Source organism: Staurois parvus, unplaced genomic scaffold (assembly GCF_062004578.1).
Source record: "Staurois parvus isolate SC_StPar_1 unplaced genomic scaffold, SC_StPar_1.0 ptg001709l, whole genome shotgun sequence".
Classification (NCBI taxonomy): domain Eukaryota; kingdom Metazoa; phylum Chordata; class Amphibia; order Anura; family Ranidae; genus Staurois; species Staurois parvus.
Window position 1 is genome coordinate 142,466 of NW_028319505.1, and position 21,363 is coordinate 163,828.

Below are 21,363 nucleotides of genomic sequence, written 5' to 3' on the forward strand. Positions count from 1 at the left end.
TCTGGCCCAGTTTGATGGTTCTGTCTCTGCAGAAGACGAGCTGCTCTGGAAGGATGTGATTAGAAGAGAACTGTGGAATGAAGCCCTCAAGGAGGTTCCGGTGCTCCGGGGAGAATTACTTCCAACCACAGAGCAGCGATTTTGGGATCAGCTTGTGTTGCGGATACCAATCCTAGGGAAGCATCCACAGGAGGAATGGATGATGGAGCTGAAGAGGCGGGTCCACACAGAAATGGTGCTGGACGATGAGTATCAGGCGCTGATGGTGTGCTACCCGAGTGTGTCCGTGGCTGAAGAACAGCGATCCAATAGAAGGCTATGACTTCAGAGGCCCGAGCTTGATATTTAAGATGCTTCAGGAGGATCCACATTTCGGGAGTGCAGAGGAGTGGAGATGGGAGGACATCTGAGATGTTAGAGTTGGAACTTCCCAGTGAGCTCGGATGAACCGTGACTTGGGCTTTATAGTTAGAATGGGAGCCGGAACAAGCATATAAAGACTCAACAGTACAGTAGGCCCAGCACCCATGGATGGTATGGACTGCACCCATGGATGGTATGGACTGCACCCATGGATGGTATGGACTGCACCCATGGATGGTATGGACTGCACCCATGGATGGTATGGACTATGTGTTCCCCACCGAAGTGCTGGCACTGGGCCCAAGTGCCACCACACGTGCCTTGGATTTTCAGCAATTCCAGAGACTGGGGGTGTAATAGACTTTTCTTCTAAGGAGGAACCACCCAGTGAGACTCCAGTGTAAGAGCTGGCATCAGGGCAGAGCACCACTGACCTCGAACCAGCACCAAGACCACTTCTAGAGCTCCAGGGAGCCAGGGTGGGCAGCCCTTCTCTTCAGCAGCAGGCCGATACAGTGGAACTCCTAACCCTAGCTGAAGCACTGGCAGTGGGGCAGAGTACCACCAGTCTCTGCTCCTACACAGTCCCAGCAGAAGCGCTGACAACAGGACAAAGCGTCCAAGACCTCTGCCCTACACCCGCAGCAGTGGGGACCCAGGGAGAACAGGTGGTCGTTCTCCCTCCCCAGCGGCAGTTCAAGGACTTGGGAGCGAAGAAAGTTAAAAAAGAAAGTTCTCACTTTATGGCAGGAGTCCAGGAGATGGGACAGCCAGCTCATCTCCCCATCGGCAGCTCCACAGTCCAGGAGCGGAGGTGGTCATCTCCCTCCCCAACAGTCAGCCAGAGTGGAAGAAACTGGTTTCCCCCCCCCCAGCAAGGATCCATGCACCAGGGAGACAGTACCAGAGGAATGTTGTCCCAACAACCAGATGAGGGTACGGAAGATGGAACAGCCGGCTCATCTTCCAAGAGGCAGTTCAAGGACCAGGGAGGGTAGGAAGTCGTCCTCCCTCCCCAGCGGCAGTTCCCTAATCTGGGAGAGGAGGTGGTCATCCTCCCTCCCCAGCAGCAGATCCAAAGTCCAGGAGAGGAGGTGGTTGTCCTCCATCCCCAACAGTCAGCCAGAGCAGAGGATGTAGGTTCCCCAGATGAAACGCTGGCAACAGGGCAGAGCGCCGATGGTCTCTGTCCAGCACCTACCATGTCTTCACGGCTCCAGGGAGTTGGGGCAGTGGGCCAATCTCCTCAGCAGACCGAGCTCCAGAAAGGTAAAGACTTCCAAGCTGAAGCACTGGCAGCCAGACAGAGGGCCCATGACCTCTACCCGACACCTAACGATGATAAGTCTTCCTTGCGGCCAAAAATGGAGATTGTGTGGACCGATTATGTAGGTTCATTCTGCCCAACTAACGCATGTCCAAACCAGGTGGATGTCTGGGACCTGGCTAGTCTAACTTTTGAGGTTGGAGAAATGTGACGGACCTAACCAGGACAGGGGCTTTTGGAGGGGACTGGCCTTCCACCCACTGACTGTGGGCCATGGAGACAACAGATCATTCTCTAATGATGGACAACGTGATGAATGCCTATGGGCTTTCCCGGCAGATGGAACTATAGACACTCCCGGACAGCCCAAGGCGACCCATAGTGGATCTAGCTGGGTCTGCCGGACTATGGGACATCGGAGAGGACCGTCATGGACACAAGCTGCAGGGATGTGTTCTGTCCATATCTACGGCTGACAACTCTTCCCTGCGACCATGAATGGAGATAATGTGGATTCACTCTGCTTGGCTGACATGTCCAGACCAGGTGGAGGTCTGGGAACTGGAAAGTCTACTTTTGGGGGAGGAATGTGACAGTCAACAATCTCCCTCAAGAGATCTGTGGAGATAAATTATTTTGACTGTTGGAATATTGGATGAGTTTCGTCTTATGATGGACAGATTATACAAGTGATAGCGGGCGTCATGGACTTTGTGTATTCAGGGTGGGGGTGTCAGGCTGTCTGGAGTGGACTCCCTGGATGCCTGGCTGTTGCTTTACTGTTAATTAGATCATTGTTATCTGTTGGTTGTACTGTTCACCGTTTGCATTGTTTAGGATGATGTGATCAAGCTCTTACCTTGTCAGTGTGGGTTGTTTATCACAATGTGTCATGTTTGTTTTATTATTCATGTGGGGACTGCCCCTATTTCCAAAGTGTATAAAAACCTGTATTTCTGTTCAATAAATTTGTTCCAGTTGTTGCACCTAAGTTAGTGTCGTCTAGTCTTGGGTGCAATGCCCGGCTGTAATACCTTGGCCCTGTGTCCCAGTGGTGAGAAAGAAGTTCTCTGACAGTCACCCAATTGAGGACAGGTGGTCTGCCACAAGTGCCTCCCTACTTGCCTTCTACAATCTATGTGTGCGTCCTATTGCGCTTTACATTCAATGTGTAGTAAGCTAAATAATAAGGGATCCTCCTGCGCTCATGGGAATAATTGACAAAATACAGCTGCTGTCACTTAGCTGATACCAATAAGTGCAAAATAAAATTAAAAATTAGTGAAGCGCTTGTATCACATGAATACAATCATGTATCTCCATATAGTGTAATTATAAATCAAAGTGACCACTATATATAATAAATGTGTGTTGACTCCCTCTAGTGAAAAGAAAAAATAGTGTCAACCAAAATAGCTAAATAACACACATTAGGAAACTAAATATATAGTGCATAAATCAAATATAATGAACAGAATATATATATACGTGAAAACAGAATATTGGCCACATACAATGGTGTCTAAATTATACATAAATGATATATGCCATAGGTGAACAAGACAATATCAAAGGTGAAAAAAATATTCCATGCATGTGACTGTGCTTTAAGCTGGAACACACACGTGATCTCCACTTCTAAGTGCAAGTACTCTCCTTCAAATGGCAGCAATGCCTGCTCACCTCCCTTCCTCGACCCACACAGGGCCTCAAAGCAGTTACCACCTCAGTGGTGTATTCCTCTGGCAGACTCCTTATTCCTCCTCCTCTCTTATGCAACTCATAAAAAGACAAGAAAGCCTTCCATAGTGTAGTAAATTTAATAGGCAAAGTTAAAAATTACAAAGTTTTCCACTCACATGCTCCTTTCCATAAAAAAGCGTTTTTCCCAGCCTGTGGGTAGATATGCATGCACCTGGGGGAATCCAATATGGCCACTGTGTCCGGACATACGTCACCAGGAAGTAGACAAACCGACGCGTAGCGTCACGTGCGTCGTGACTTCATCAGGGTTACCGCCCCCTGGTGACTCAATGGTATTTATAGAGAAAAAAAAAAAAAAAAAAAAACCTAATTGGATTCCATTGTGAGAGCAGGCATACGGCGGACATCTTATTAGAGTCCTGCACTCACATACATGAATCTATCCCATATATGAATTCTAGTGCTGGATACCAGATATAAATCTCCATATGTCATATTCAAGATATACACATATAGGAGTAAACAAATTATATATTTAAGCCTATATGAACCACATCTACATCTTTAATGGTGCACTAACACCAAATCATAAACTTTATTAATCATAAATATTAAAACCATTAATCTTAGTGGGCTTCCTTATTAAGTAGATATATATATCCTAAATAAAATAAAAAATAAAAAATAAAAATAAATATAATAAAAATAAATAAATAAAAAATAAATAATAAATATAATAAGTAATGGAGAAAAAAAAAATATATATATATATATAAATAAATATAAAAAATAAATAAAAATAAAAATAAATAAATAAAAAGTAAATCATTAATAAGTAATGAAAAAAAAAAAAAAAAAAAAAAATTTTAAAATACCGTATTTTTCGCACCATAAGACGCAGTTTTTTCCCCCCCAAAAAGGGGGGAAAATGTCAGTGCGTCTTATGGAGCGAATGTAAAGCGGCCGGTCCGGTATTTCTGCCGCCACCATGTCAGAATACCGGGCCGGCCGCTCAGCTGTTCTCTCCTGCAGGGCCTTACCTGTTCCTCGCTGCACAGTCTTCCCGCGCTGGCTTCTGTGACAGCCGGGTGCCCACTGCGCATGTGCTGCGCTTTGTGAATGATCCGGTGTCTTCTGGGACACATGAAAGGTCACAGAAGGCGCCGGGCCATTCACAAAGCGAAGCGCTTCTTGCACCTGCGCAGTGGGCACCCGGCTGTCACAGAAGCCGGCCCGGGAAGAAGAGGGAAGGCAACTCCGCGGAAGTGGGAGCGGGTACCTGTCAAATTCAGGTACCCGCTCCCCCTCCCTCCCCAAAGGTCAGCAGTCTCTGGTCATCCCCTTCACTGTCTGCAGTCTCTGGTCATTCCCTGCACTGTCTGCAGTCTCTGGTCATTCCCTGCACTGTCCGCAGTCTCTGGTCATCCCCTGTACTGTCCGCAGTCTCTGGTCATCTCCTGTACTGTCTGCAGTCTCTGGTCATTCCCTGTACTGTGTCCGCAGTCTCTGGTCATCCCCTGTACTGTCCGCAGTCTCTGGTCATCCCCTGTACTGTCCGCAGTCTCTGGTCATTCCCTGCACTGTCCGCAGTCTCTGGTCATTCCCTGCACTGTCCACAGTCTCTGGTCATCCCCTGCACTGTCCGCAGTCTCTGGTCATTCCCTGCACTGTGTCCGCAGTCTCTGGTCATCTCCTGCACTGTGTCCGCAGTCTCTGGTCATCTCCTGCACTGTGTCCGCAGTCCCTGGTCATCTCCTGTACTGTGTCCGCAGTCTCTGGTCATCTCCTGTACTGTGTCCGCAGTCTCTGGTCTTCTCCTGTACTGTTTCTGCAGTCTCTGGTCATCTCCTGTACTATGTCCGCAGTCTCTTGGTCATCCCCTGTACTTTGTCCGCAGTCTCTGGTCATCTCCTGTACTATGTCTGCAGTCTCTGGTCATCTCCTGTACTGTGTCCGCAGTCTCTGGTCATCCCCTGTACTATGTCTGCAGTCCATTGGTTCAGAATATTTTTTTTTCTTGTTTTTCACCTCTAAAACCTAGGTGCGTCTTATGGTCAGGTGCGTCTTATGGAGCGAAAAATACGGTATATATCTACACGACCATTGTAAATTAATTCAAATGGGGGTTCCCTAAACATAGCGTTTCCCGGCACTTTTTAAAACAGCATAATAAAGACCCTTCAGGACTCAAATTTTGGGGTATACAGAAGTATGTGAGTCATTGGAGGGGGAGTAATAAGATTAAATCCCTTAGTCAGGCAGAGTCGAGATGGATGTATACCATGCATACACAGGCACCGCATGGCCTTAATATTGAGTTTGATCTCAACTGTTTTATTAGCGATTTTTAAATTTGAATTTTAAATGTTAGAAAATTGATCTGGTAACAGCAATTTACATATAAAATATCTCTGGTAATATTAACTTACATATTATATTTTTTAACTCTGTTAATATAACGAATGTATTTTTGTAAACCCAAGCTATTGGTATTTGTGCATGCCACTTTATTTATTTTTATTTTTAATTGTTCTTTTAAATCGGTATTTAATGAGCTCTTTGAGCATTCATTTGAATTAATTTACAATGGTCATGTAGATATATATTTTAAAATTTTTTTTTTTTTTTTTTTTTTTTTTCATTACTTATTAATGATTTACTTTTTATTTATTTATTTTTATTTTATTTTTATTTATTTTTTATATTTATTTATATATATATATATATATATATTTTTTTTTTTTTTTTTGGAAACGCATGAGGGAACATGTACCCTCATGCGTTTTTTTTTTTTTTTTTTTTTTTTTTTTTTTCATTACTTATTAATGATTTACTTTTTATTTATTTATTTTTATTTTATTTTTATTTATTTTTTATATTTATTTATATATATATATATATATATTTTTTTTTTTTTTTTTTTGGAAACGCATGAGGGAACATGTACCCTCATGCGTTTTTTTTTTTTTTTTTTTTTTTTTTTTCCTCCATTACTTATTATATTTATTATTTATTTTTTATTTATTTATTTTTATTTTTTATATTTATTTTTATTTTTTATTTTATTTAGGATATATATATCTACTTAATAAGGAAGCCCACTAAGATTAATGGTTTTAATATTTATGATTAATAAAGTTTATGATTTGGTGTTAGTGCACCATTAAAGATGTAGATGTGGTTCATATAGGCTTAAATATATAATTTGTTTACTCCTATATGTGTATATCTTGAATATGACATATGGAGATTTATATCTGGTATCCAGCACTAGAATTCATATATGGGATAGATTCATGTATGTGAGTGCAGGACTCTAATAAGATGTCCGCCGTATGCCTGCTCTCACAATGGAATCCAATTAGGTTTTTTTTTTTTTTTTTTTTTCTCTATAAATACCATTGAGTCACCAGGGGGCGGTAACCCTGATGAAGTCACGACGCACGTGACGCTACGCGTCGGTTTGTCTACTTCCTGGTGACGTATGTCCGGACACAGTGGCCATATTGGATTCCCCCAGGTGCATGCATATCTACCCACAGGCTGGGAAAAACGCTTTTTTATGGAAAGGAGCATGTGAGTGGAAAACTTTGTAATTTTTAACTTTGCCTATTAAATTTACTACACTATGGAAGGCTTTCTTGTCTTTTTATGAGTTGCATAAGAGAGGAGGAGGAATAAGGAGTCTGCCAGAGGAATACACCACTGAGGTGGTAACTGCTTTGAGGCCCTGTGTGGGTCGAGGAAGGGAGGTGAGCAGGCATTGCTGCCATTTGAAGGAGAGTACTTGCACTTAGAAGTGGAGATCACGTGTGTGTTCCAGCTTAAAGCACAGTCACATGCATGGAATATTTTTTCACCTTTGATATTGTCTTGTTCACCTATGGCATATATCATTTATGTATAATTTAGACACCATTGTATGTGGCCAATATTCTGTTTTCACGTATATATATATTCTGTTCATTATATTTGATTTATGCACTATATATTTAGTTTCCTAATGTGTGTTATTTAGCTATTTTGGTTGACACTATTTTTTCTTTTCACTAGAGGGAGTCAACACACATTTATTATATATAGTGGTCACTTTGATTTATAATTACACTATATGGAGATACATGATTGTATTCATGTGATACAAGCGCTTCACTAATTTTTAATTTTACATTCAATGTGTGCCTCCTACTTGCGCTCTAGAATCCATGGGCACCTCTTACATGCCCTCTACAACCCATGGGCACCTCCTACTTCTCTGTACATTCAATGATAGGCTCCTACATGCCTTCAACAACCCATGAGCACCTCCTACTTGCCCTCTACAACCCATGGGCACCTCCTACTTGCCCTCTACAACCCATGGACACCTCCTACTTGCTCTCTACAGTCCATGGGCACGTTTTACTGCCCTCTACAATCCTTTGGCATCTCTTACTACCCTCTACAATCCATAGGCACTTCCTCCTTCCCCCTACAAACCATTGGCAACTTCCCCCAACAATCCATGGGCACCTCCTACTGCACTCTACAATCCATGTGATTCTTCATTTTCCTTAGGAGACTCAGATAGAAAGCTGTAGGTCTTCTGTTTACCTTTTAGTCAACATCGACCCTTTCCATAGATCCAAATTTCTGTTTTTAGCTGTTTGATTCCCATTCAGATGAGCAATCCTTACATTATAAATATTCAATTTTTGTTATGGATTTGGTATGAAAGGACCGGTAAGATGAACTTGGGGGGGGATAGAAGGACTGAAAAAGAACAATGAACACGGGGCAAAGAATTCATGAAGATCGCCTGCAGCCTAAAATGATTAAAAAGGGGGAAAATAAGTCTTCATTAGGTTTGGTTTGTCTGTTGGTTCTGTCTGGTTGCTGGGCTGGTAGCTTCTACACAGCAGGGGATTCCCACCATTTCTCTGGTTGGTCAAACAAGGGGTCCAGGATAGCAGCACCACACCAAAATCCAGTAGCCCACATAGTTCCATCTCAATGCAATGGAGGGGAAAGTAAAACCAAAATCGCCTTCCTCGTCAGGATGGGGGGGCGGGGGGGGTTCCGGGGGTGATACAACCACTGAGAAATTTTATTTTTACGTTGTGCATTAAATTTAAAAATCTCAACTTTAGAACTTTAAGCTCCAATGACGAGGATGATTTTGGGTCTCCTAAATACATTTACTCCCCCTGTGATGTTTTATCTTCTCCAATGAAATGGAGACCACTGGGGTGTAGAAGTTCCAAGACCGATGTACCACTGCAAAACTACTGGATAGTAATACCAAAAGGGCAACCCTGGGGCACATGATACCCTGTTCCAGACACCCCCTAAGTGGGATTTGGTAAGCTCTAGGGCCTTCATAGAACCTGGTTACTGGAAGTAGGCCCTTTTCTGGGATTCCTTCCTATTCCTACTACTAGGACTCCCAGCCCTTGCTCCTCGGCAGAGGATTCTGCTCTTGACATGGGTAGAGGATGATTGCTAGAATTCTGGTTGCAGGGTGCCTACCACTCCCTAGGAACACCTGTGGGTCCTGATGCTCTTCTACACCACCATTTATCCTCACTCCTGCTTTCTCCAATGAAATGGAGACCACTGGGGTGTAGAAGCTCCCGGACCAATATAGCACTGCAAAACTACTAGATAGTAATGCCAATAGGGCAACCCTGAGATGCCTCCTATCCAATTTGTTTTTTGTGTCCCTCAGCAGTTCTGGACCCTGCTCACAGTGCTGATCCCTTATGTCCACATGTCCCTAATCCTCACCTCCAGAAGGATATGGAGACCTCGCCCTGCAACAGACCAGGTGACCTACTCCCTACATTGGGCAGTGCTGACAGTATCATTTGTGACCCCACTGTCTTTCCTCAAACAAAGATGTCCTGAAGATCCTTTCTTCTGATGATCCCTTAGTTGTACAGTTTCTATGTCCTTTCTTCCTCGCATGGATTTATCTGTCGTTGGAAGGGTCAGCAGGCAGGACACACAGATACCCTGTTCCAGACACCCCCTAGGTGGGATTTGGCAAGATCTAGGGCCTTCATAGAACCAGGTTACTGGAAGTAGATCCTTTTCTGGGATTCCTTCCTATTCCTAGTACTAGAATTCCCAGCCCTTGCTCCTCGGCAGAGGATTCTGCTCTTGACATGGGTAGAGGATGATTGCTAGAATTCTGGTTGCAAGGTGCCTACCACTCCCTAGGAACACCTATGGGTCTTGATGCTCTTCTGCACCACCATTTATCCTCACTCCTGCCTTCTACCACGGAGCTGCCAGACCGATTTACCACAGCAAAACTACTGGATAGTTTACCAATAGGGCAACCCTGGGGTGCCCCCCTGTCCCATTTGTTTTTTCAGTGTCCCTCACCAGTTCTGGACCCTGCTCACAGGGCTGACCCCTTATGTCCATGTGTCCTAATCCTCACCTCCAGAAAGATATGGAGATCTCGTCCTGGGTCCTGATGCTCTTCTACACCACCATTTATCCTCACTCCTGCCTACCCATTTATACAGGTGTTGTCACCCCACCCTCAAATTGGGATTGGTTGGTGTTGGTTCCCTTACATTTTTTTCCCTTACCCTTCTCTCCATTTCTGAGCTCTTACATCCATCGTTATCCCTGTAGGTGATTAGTTACCCATCAGATAAACATCCTTCCCTACCATGGACCTCCCTCTCCCAGACATCAAGGGTTAGGAGTGTTCAGCTCAGAGTGCACATGAGAACACCCCACTCTACGTTTGTTGCGTGTTCCCAGCACACGGAATACCTAAAAATATTTCTCACCTTCTAGATGTTTCTTAGAAGGCGTCATGGCTGACTGCAAGCATTTCTCGGTAAGTTCAGTGAAAGTCTGACCCCATAGGAAGGCTGAGGAGACTGAATCCAGTTCATAGATTCTGAAATCTGCCAGCACAGACGGTTGGTTATGGCAAACACTGCTCCTTGTCCCCGTGATAGACAAAGCAGGATTTTTTAGAGCTGGAGTTTCCGGAAAAAAAGCCATCATTCGGAAAGGAGACGTTAATGGAGTGATCTGTGGAGTCTTCCTCAGAGAATCCAACGTTATGTTTCTCTCACTGCACTTATGTTGTCCATTTACAGCTTCCAGTCCCTCCTGAACTCTCCAGATCCATCACAGCTCCCTACACGTTGAGGCTGCCCCCGTCTCTCCAAGCCTTTCTTCTATACTTCCTGGAGGTACAGCTGATGAGTAATTTCAGGCAACCTACCTGTGAAGAGGAAGAGGCTTGGAGACCAGGAAGCTGCTGCGATGAGGAGCCATAGAGGGCTTCCCAAGGATCTGGAATGGTGAAGCCACCTGAACAAGACTGTTCAGAACCATCATACTTCCATCGATGGGTTGTAGTACTACATGCAGGACTTTATCCTATTATACCCAGAGCTTCCTAATCTAGCTCTAAGGCTGAACTGGGCGCACCCCTCCCCCCATGGCCACCCGGCAGCACAGCCAGGAAGGAGAAAACTGCTTCATAATGGCTCTTTGGCTCGGCTCCAAATACTTTCCCATGGCAAGAGGAATGCAGAGGGACGAAAGGCTGGCACAGCTCCTTCTTGCTGTCACTCAGGAAGGTGCTTGGAGACAAGTGACTTTCTTCTTCCTAAGCCTCGTTGTTGTTGGACGGCTGCGTAGGGGAAGGGGAGATTCCAGTCTGACCCCAAGCGTCCATGGGGGGACAGAACGGTGAATAAAAAGGTAATGATCGCTCCTCTTCAATGATATAGGACCTCATGAATGGTAGATCAGAGGTTATCCAGTCACCAAATGGGAGCTGATGAAGGAGCGCTGTGGGCGGAGTCTGACCGGGACACGGGGTATCAGTAGAAGCTCCGAAGAGCCTTTAATTGATTTAAGTGAAGCTGAAGAGCACTCTGTCCCTGACCTCCAGCAGATCCTCCTCGAGGACGCGGGGTATCAGTAAAAGCTCAGAAAAACGTTATTGATTTGAGTGAAGCTGAAGAGCGCTCTGTCCCTGACCTCCAGCAGATCGTCCTCCAGGACGCGGAGTAGCAGTAGAAGCTCCGAAAAGCATGTTATTGATTTGAGTGAAGCTGAAGAGAGCTCTGTCCCTGACCTCCAGCAGATCGTCCTCCAGGACATGGGGTAGCAGTAGAAGCTCTGAAAAGCATGTTATTGATTTGAGTGAAGCTGAAGAGCGCTCTGTCCCTGACCTCCAGCAGATCGTCCTCCAGGACGCTGGGTATCAGTAAAAGCTCCGAAAAACGTTATTGATTTGAGTGAAGCTGAAGAGCGCTCTGTCCCTGACCTCCAGCAGATCGTCCTCCAGGACGCGGGGTAGCAGTAGAAGCTCCGAAAAGCATGTTATTGATTTGACTGAAGCTGAAGAGCGCTCTGTCCCTGACCTCCAGCAGATGGAATCCTTGGCTGAGACAATCCACCAGGGTTCCTATAACCCCCGGAAGTGTCTGGGACTTCAGTCGGCCACCATACAGGAAGTGCGGCGCGCACACAGAGAACCTTCCCCCGGGAGACACAGACAGTGAAGACACAGAGCATGGTGGTAAAACACATTTATTTCGGGGTACTCTGAATACTAGGCTCCACTTTCTCTTCAAGGTATAGTATACCAAAAAAATAAATAGTGCTGTTACCGTAAAACCCCATCATATGGCAACGGCGCCTGGCCCGCTGAGAACCCCTCCACCCCCCACCCCCGATCTGTCCAATTTATAGAGGAGACCGCCATCCTCACGCAGCCACAGCGCCGTCTCTGAGAAGGACCCGAAGACTCGAGAACTGCACTGGTATAGCAGCAAGGAAACCTCCGGAGAGGTGAGCAGAGTCATGTGTACAGTGCTCGGGGGACAGATCCAACCAATCAGATACCATAGAACCGGCAAGAATATGGGACCACGCATGGAGCGGATACATCCGCCATCATTCATCTGTATAGAATATATATGTTAAAGGACAACTCCACCCCCCACCTGGTCCTTACCTCTGTAGAACCCTATGCCCTGAGACCTCAGACTCCTATGGGGCCGTCCCAGGACACGGCTCTACTACAGCCGAGGGGAGTGTTAGTACAGGAGGGGTGGGGGGTGGATTAGAGGAGTTGTCCTTTATAGAGAACCTCTTTATAGCCCACCACCCCATATATCCCTACCCCACCCCCTCTCCAGGGTCTACTTCCTGGGTACAGTCCTTCCAGAGCTTACAGTGTGTTAATGTCCTCCCCCTCCCCCAAAGTGCTGGGACCAGGTGATTGGCTGAATCCTGGGAAGGAGTGGAGGGGCTCTCCCCATACTCAGAAGTACTGCTCGGCATTGATGAGTATCAACGGGTCGGGGCGGAGCTTTGAAGACAAACCCGTCAATGTGTCCTGATTGGCTGAAATGACAGATTCTCTTTAAACCTGGACGGTGCAGAAAATGAGATGGAGCGGACACGAGCCAGACCTGGCTTCAGCCCGAGGCTAGGTAGGTGTCTGAACCAATCACAGACCTCAGAACCGTCACTCGGCTAGGTGTGGAGCAACTTCCTGAGATGCAGACGACATTGACCGTGGCGAGGTACAATCCGATATATATGAGCAGCCTCTGTATGACCCCCATGAAGTATTGTGCGCGGCTCCCGTGGGACCCCTCTCTGCTCAGCATCGTCCTCTCCCATCGGTGACACCGCCATGTCACACCCAGAACCGGGCCACCACCAGAGGGAAGGGACCCAGCAGAACATGCGGATTACGGCGGCCAGAGAGGCGGGGATTGTCAATGTCTGGCGGAATATTGCACTATAGGAACAGCTTCTGCTGTCATTCTCAGGAGATTCCATCATGTCCATCCTCAGTCCAGACCCCACACCCAATATATACATAATACATGTTTGGCTCCTCCCACCCCCTTCCGCTACAGCGAGGCGCTGTGTCATGTGACGTTAACCTCCAGCACGTGGTCGTCCATACTCGGAATAACCAGGATCTGCTGCCCCATGCTGCTGTTGCTGACCTGCCCGGCGTGGAACGGTTGTAGGCGGGGCATGAGAAGTCCTTTCTGTTCTGCTGAGGGGCCCAGGGGCCCCGGAGAAAGAGAGCTGCTGGGAGGCCGGCCACTAGGGGCCTCGCAGGGGTCTTCCACAGACACGGAGTCATTCTCCATCCAGCTATCTGCAGAAACAGAAGATCAGAAGACAATTACCCACAAGGCTCTGCTCCATCATGGAGGAGGAAACTGGTTCTCTACAAAACGCATCAAATATGAAGACAGTAGAAAGACAAATATCCCCGATCAATATATATCCCCGATCAATATATATCCCCGATCAATAAATATCCCCGATCAATAAATATCCCCGATCAATACCTATCCCCGATCAATAAATATCCCCGATCAATAAATATCCCCGATCAATAAATATCCCCGATCAATAAATATCTCAGATCAATAAATATCCCCCGATCAATAAATATCCCCGATCAATAAATATCTCAGATCAATATATATCCCCGATCAATATATATCCCCGATCAATATATATCCCCGATCAATATATATCCCCGATCAATAAATATCCCCGATCAATATATATCCCAGATCAATAAATATCCCAGATCAATAAATATCCCAGATCAATAAATATCTCCCGATCAATAAATATCTCCCGATCAATAAATATCCCCGATCAATAAATATCTCCCGATCAATATATATCCCCGATCAATATATATCCCCGATCAATATATATCCCCGATCAATATATATCCCCGATCAATAAATATCCCCGATCAATAAATATCCCCGATCAATAAATATCTCCGATCAATAAATATCCCCGATCAATATATATCCCCGATCAATATATATCCCCGATCAATATATATCCCCGATCAATAAATATCCCAGATCAATAAATATCTCCCGATCAATAAATATCCCCGATCAATACATATCCCCGATCAATACCTATCCCCGATCAATAAATATCCCCGATCAATAAATATCCCCGATCAATAAATATCCCCGATCAATATATATCCCCGATCAATAAATATCCCCGATCAATAAATATCCCAGATCAATAAATATCTCAGATCAATAAATATCTCCCGATCAATAAATATCCCCGATCAATAAATATCCCCGATCAATAAATATCCCAGATCAATAAATATCTCCCGATCAATAAATATCCCAGATCAATAAATATCACCCATCAGATATCCGCCAGCCCCGCCCACCATTATACAGCACATAGATCTCCGCCGCCCCCCCACCATATCTGTCCGCACCTTCGCCCTCGGTTGACTGACAGCACTCTGCTCACCATGTCCCCCACAAACACGGAGCTCACCCATCATCTCCTCAGTTGGCATAGAGAACCTTACGGTCCAGGTAGGTACTCACCAGAGTCCAGTTGCTGAGAGTGCGGGTGATGGGGGAGGTATCGGAAAAGCTGGACATCGGGGTACGGTAAGTGTCCAGCAAACAGGGGCATCACCTCCATCCGTACGGTGTGGCAGGCTCCTCCTCTCACCGGCATCATCACCACACCAGAGCTCCGCCCACATACCGCCCAGTTACTTCCTCCGTCCACCACTGAAAACAAAGTGTAAGCAGTCAGTCACCTGTCCCCGCCCCCGAAATCTCACAGCCACCCGTCCCCCGCCCCCCGAAATCTCACAGCCACCTGTCCCGCCCCCCCGAAATCTCACAGCCACCTGTCCCGCCCCCCCGAGATCTCACAGCCACCTGTCCCGCCCCCCCGAGATCTCACAGCCACCTGTCCCGCCCCCCCGAAATCTCACAGCCACCTGCCCCGCCCCCCCGAAATCTCACAGCCACCTGTCCCGCCCCCCCGAGATCTCACAGCCACCTGCCCCGCCCCCCCGAGATCTCACAGCCACCTGTCCCGCCCCCCCCCCCCGAGATCTCACGGCCACCTGTCCCGTCCCGCCCCCCCCCCGAGATCACACAGCCACCTGTCCCGCCCCCCCGAGATCTCACAGCCACCTGTCCCGCCCCCCCGAGATCTCACAGCCACCTGCCTCGCCCCCCCCCCCCGAAATCTCACAGCCACCTGCCCCGCCCCCCCGAGATCTCACAGCCACCTGTCCCGCCCCCCCGAGATCTCACAGCCACCTGTCCCGCCCCCCCCCCCCCCCCCGAGATCTCACGGCCACCTGTCCCGTCCCGCCCCCCCCCGAGATCACACAGCCACCTGTCCCGCCCCCCCCCCCCCCCGAGATCTCACAGCCACCTGTCCCGCCCCCCCCCCCCCCCCGAGATCACACAGCCACCTGTCCCGCCCCCCCGAAATCTCACAGCCACCTGTCCCGCCCCCCCGAAATCTCACAGCCACCTGTCCCGCCCCCCCGAAATCTCACAGCCACCTGTCCCGCCCCCCCGAGATCTCACAGCCACCTGTCCCGCCCCCCCCCCCCCGAGATCTCACAGCCACCTGCCCCGCCCCCCCGCCCCCCCGAAATCTCACAGCCACCTGTCCCGCCCCCCCGAGATCTCACAGCCACCTGTCCCGCCCCCCCGAGATCTCACAGCCACCTGTCCCGCCCCCCCGAGATCTCACAGCCACCTGTCCCCCCCCCCCCCCCCCCGAGATCTCACGGCCACCTGTCCCGTCCCGCCCCCCCCCGAGATCACACAGCCACCTGTCCCGCCCCCCCCCCCCCCCCCGAGATCTCACAGCCACCTGTCCCGCCCCCCCGAAATCTCACAGCCACCTGTCCCGCCCCCCCGAAATCTCACAGCCACCTGTCCCGCCCCTCCGAGATCTCACAGCCACCTGTCCCGCCCCCCCCCCCCCCCCGAGATCTCACGGCCACCTGTCCCGTCCCGCCCCCCCCCGAGATCACACAGCCACCTGTCCCGCCCCCCCCCCCCGAGATCTCACAGCCACCTGTCCCGCCCCCCCCCCCCCCCCGAGATCACACAGCCACCTGTCCCGCCCCCCCCCCCCCGAGATCTCACAGCCACCTGTCCCGCCCCCCCGAAATCTCACAGCCACCTGTCCCGCCCCCCCGAAATCTCACAGCCACCTGTCCCGCCCCCCCGAAATCTCACAGCCACCTGTCCCGCCCCCCCGAAATCTCACAGCCACCTGTCCCGCCCCCCCGAAATCTCACAGCCACCTGTCCCGCCCCTCCGAGATCTCACAGCCACCTGTCCCGCCCCCCCGAGATCTCACAGCCACCTGTCCCGCCCCCCGCCCCCCCCCCGAGATCTCACAGCCACCTGCCCCGCCCCCCCCGCCCCCCCGAAATCTCACAGCCACCTGCCCCCCCCCCCCCGAGATCTCACAGCCACCTGTCCCGCCCCCCCGAGATCTCACAGCCACCTGTCCCGCCCCCCCCCCCCCCCGAGATCTCACAGCCACCTGTCCCGCCCCCCCCCCCCCCCCGAGATCTCACGGCCACCTGTCCCGTCCCGCCCCCCCCGAGATCACACAGCCACCTGCCCCGCCCCCCCCATCTCACAGCCACCTGCCCCGCCCCCCCGAGATCTCACAGCCACCTGTCCCGCCCCCCCCCCCGAGATCTCACAGCCACCTGTCCCGCCCCCCCCCCCGAGATCTCACAGCCACCTGTCCCGCCCCCCCCCCCGAGATCACACAGCCACCTGTCCCGCCCCCCCCCCCCCCCCCGAGATCACACAGCCACCTGTCCCGGCCCCCCCCCCCCCCGAGATCTCACAGCCACCAGTCCCGCCCCCCCCCGAGATCTCACAGCCACCAGTCCCGTCCCGCCCCCCCCCCCCCCCCGAGATCTCACAGCCACCTGCCCCGCCCCCCCGAGATCTCACAGCCACCTGTCCCGCCCCCCCGAGATCTCACAGCCACCTGTCCCCCCCCCCCCGAAATCTCACAGCCACCTGTCCCCCCCCCCCCCCAAAATCTCACAGCCACCTGTCCCCCCCCCCCCCGAAATCTCACAGCCACCTGTCCCCCCCCCCCCCAAGATCTCACAGCCACCTGTCCCGCCCCCCGAGATCTCACAGCCACCTGTCCCGCCCCCTCGAGATCTCACAGCCACCTGTCCCCGCCCCCCTCGAGATCTCACAGCCACCTGTCCCCGCCCCCCCCGAAATCTCACAGCCACCTGTCCCCGCCCCCCCCGAGATCTCACAGCCACCTGTCCCGCCCCCCTGAGATCTCACAGCCACCTGTCCCGCCCCCCCGAGATCTCACAGCCACCTGTCCCGCCCACAAGGTCCAGGCAAAGCTCCATACCCTGGTAGAAGAGCTGCGTGCCGCTGTACCCCTCACAGTCTGTCAGAGTCTCCTCCTTGTCCCCCTCCAGATGGTCACACAGACGGGTGATACAAACTTCCAGCGAGCACAGGGAGCCCATCTTACAGAAGTCGGTGTCTGCAGCCGGAGAGATTTCAGCACGCACCGTGTACAGCGTCTAGGGAAGGGAGGACATTCAGGTTACACCTGTCCATTGGGAAGGGAGGACATTCAAGTTACACCTGTCCATTGGGAAGGGAGGACATTCAGGTTACACCTGTCCATTGGGAAGGGAGGACATTCAGGTTACACCTGTCCATTGGGAAGGGAGGACATTCAGGTTACACCTGTCCATTGGGAAGGGAGGACATTCAGGTTACACCTGTCCATTGGGAAGGGAGGACATTCAGGTTACACCTGTCCATTGGGAAGGGAGGACATTCAGGTTACACCGGTCCATTGGGAAGGGAGGACATTCAGGTTACACCTGTCCATTGGGAAGGGAGGACATTCAGGTTACACCTGTCCATTGGGAAGGGAGGACATTCAGGTTACACCGGTCCATTGGGAAGGGAGGACATTCAGGTTACACCGGTCCATTGGGAAGGGAGGACATTCAGGTTACACCTGTCCATTGGGAAGGGAGGACATTCAGGTTACACCTGTCCATTGGGAAGGGAGGACATTCAGGTTACACCTGTCCATTGGGAAGGGAGGACATTCAGGTTACACCTGTCCATTGGGAAGGGAGGACATTCAGGTTACACCGGTCCATTGGGAAGGGAGGACATTCAGGTTACACCGGTCCATTGGGAAGGGAGGACATTCAGGTTACACCTGTCCATTGGGAAGGGAGGACATTCAGGTTACACCTGTCCATTGGGAAGGGAGGACATTCAGGTTACACCTGTCCATTGGGAAGGGAGGACATTCAGGTTACACCTGTCCATTGGGAAGGGAGGACATTCAGGTTACACCGGTCCATTGGGAAGGGAGGACATTCAGGTTACACCTGTCCATTGGGAAGGGAGGACCATTCAGGTTACACCTGTCCATTGGGAAGGGAGGACATTCAGGTTACACCTGTCCATTAGGCAGAGAGGTTGTCCGAGGGGCCAGCAGGTGCAGAACAGGAGGAATTACGAAAACTGCGACTTTTGTACTTACCAGAGTCCATTTCTTCATGATCATTGAGGGAAACAGAAAAATGTACGGTTACATTGGACTGCGTGCAGCTCACAGAGCCACCTGAGGGTCCTTACACTCAAAGCTGATGAAATGAGGCCTGATCATCAACCTGGTGAAACCTGGAGAACGTGTGAGCTGAAGACCAAGCTGCAGCCTTGCAAACCTGGAGAACGTGTGAGCTGAAGACCAAGCAGCAGCCTTGCAAACCTGGAGAACGTGTGAGCTGAAGACCAAGCGGCAGCCTTCCGAACCTGGAGAACATGTGAGCTGAAGACCAAGCTGCAGCCTTGCGAACCTGGAGAACGTGTGAGCTGAAGACCAAGCGGCAGCCTTGCAAACCTGGAGAACGTGTGAGCTGAAGACCAAGCGGCAGCCTTGCAAACCTGGAGAACGTGTGAGCTGAAGACCAAGCGGCAGCTTTGCGAACCTGGAGAACGTGTGAGCTGAAGACCAAGCTGCAGCCTTGCGAACCTGGAGAACGTGTGAGCTGAAGACCAAGCTGCAGCCTTGCGAACCTGGAGAACGTGTGAGCTGAAGACCAAGCGGCAGCCTTCTAGATCTGGAGAACGTGTGAGCGGAAGACCAAGCGGCAGCTTTGCAAACCTGGAGAACGTGTGAGCTGAAGACCAAGTGGCAGCCTTGCGAACCTGGAGAACGTGTGAGCTGAAGACCAAGCGGCAGCCTTGCAAATCTGGAGAACGTGTGATCTGATGACCAAGCGGCAGCCTTGCAAACCTGGAGAACGTGTGAGCTGAAGACCAAGCGGCAGCCTTGAAAATCTGGAGAACGTGTGATCTGATGACCAAGCGGCAGCCTTGGATACCTGGAGAACGTGTGATCTGATGACCAAGCGGCAGCCTTGGATACCTGGAGAACGTGTGAGCAGAAGACCAAGCGGCCCTGGAAATCATCACAAGCACCCAAGCATCCAAGATACAGGATGCCCAAATGTCTGCAAACAGATATTCCCCCACTTTGGAAAGTAGGGGTGCGCCCTTACGCCAAAGATGACTTCTCTCAGGGCTTGGAAGTGCAGTGTTAATAAGAAGAGTGGAAGCCATACTTGGGTTGGGCCTCAGTGGAGAGCAATGAAAATGGCTTTTTTGGCCTCTGACGAAGGTATGAGTCTTCACCGATTGAGCCCCAGGACTTCTCTGCTGGAAGAGATGGGTACTCTTTGCTCCCATCCTTGATCACAGTGTCCAGGACACCTCCAAAGACATTTCCTTTGAAGGGCAGTCAGAGCAACAGCTTTCTGCATGCAGTTTCTGCAGCCCACACTTCGGCCAAAAGAATCCTCTCCTCATGTTCCTGGACAGGAGACCCAGATCAAGGCTGAGTATGAAATCCAACCGCCACCATCAAGGTATCATTTACCACGATTTTCAACTCCCTTCGAATGGCTTTGGCCCCAGTTACGTAGAGTTTCACAGACCAATGTCACCGCTAGGACATTTTGAGGATATAGGGGAGAACAAAGTTCTAGAAAGGACCATCTGTTGAAGTCTTCAAAAACAGGCGCAACCTTCACAGGGATGGTCAAAGCTTTAAGATGGGAATTCCCAGAGGTAGCCGTCTACTTTCTGGAAAAATGCCCCTCAAATGAGCACAAGTTTGAGAAAACAACTGGTCAGGTTTCTACGAGTCTCCACAAAGGAAGGGTCACCACAGTGTGAAAAGTCACTGAAAGTCCTGGGTGACTGGGACTGATGGCAGAGAGTGCGACTCCTGAGGTGAAGGTTGGGCCGTTATGAACCAAGGCATAAATGCCTAAAGGCACAAAGGTCGCTGAAGGCGCAGAATGCTCAGATCGGGATTGTGAAGGGGAAGGTGGAGGGAACTCGCTTAGGACCTCTCTGGTCAGATTTGTCAATCAAATGTGCTATTAGACCCAGGACATGGACACCACAGACACCGGGACAAGGACATGGACAACGTGGACACCGGGACAAGGACATGGACAACGTGGACACCGGGACAAGGACATGGACAACGTGGACACCGGGACAAGGACATGGACAACGTGGACACCGGGACAAGGACATGGACAACGTGGACACCGGGACAAGGACATGGACAACGACAACGTGGACACCGGGACAAGGACAACGTGGACACCGGGACAAGGACAACGTGGACACCGGGACAAGGACAACGTGGACACCGGGACAAGGACAACGTGGACACCGGGACAAGGACAACGTGGACACCGGGACAAGGACAACGTGGACACTGGGACAAGGACAACGTGGACACCGGGACAAGGACAACGTGGACACCGGGACAAGGACAACGTGGACACCGGGACAAGGACAACGTGGACACCGGGACAAGGACAACGTGGACACCGGGACAAGGACAACGTGGACACAGGGACAAGGACATAGACACCGGACACCAGGACAAGGACACTGGACACCAGGACAAGGACATGGAAACCGTGGACACCAGGACAAGGACATGGAAGCCGCGGACACCCGGACAAGGACATGGAAGCCGCGGACACCCGGACAAGGACATGGAAGCCGTGGACACCAGGACAAGGACACCAGGACAAGGACACTGGACACCAGGACTAGGACACTGGACACGGGCACGAGCACACGGGCACGAGG

General features: G+C 50.3%; 1 protein-coding gene across 1 annotated transcript in view; it reads right to left on the minus strand.

Annotated features, from left to right (window-relative positions):
• Nucleotides 1-11,874: 11,874 nt before the first annotated feature.
• TRAPPC10 (trafficking protein particle complex subunit 10) overlaps nucleotides 11,875-21,363 on the minus strand; it is a 33,073-nt gene continuing 23,584 nt past the window's right edge. Inside the window, exons 16-18 of the mRNA XM_089663536.1 lie at nucleotides 17,561-17,738; nucleotides 14,722-14,913; nucleotides 11,875-13,484 (exon numbers count right to left, since the gene is read on the minus strand). Of these exons, the coding sequence (XP_089519662.1) occupies nucleotides 13,246-13,484; nucleotides 14,722-14,913; nucleotides 17,561-17,738 (609 nt within the window). The 3' untranslated portion in view covers nucleotides 11,875-13,245. The remainder of the gene's footprint in view (nucleotides 13,485-14,721; nucleotides 14,914-17,560; nucleotides 17,739-21,363) is intronic.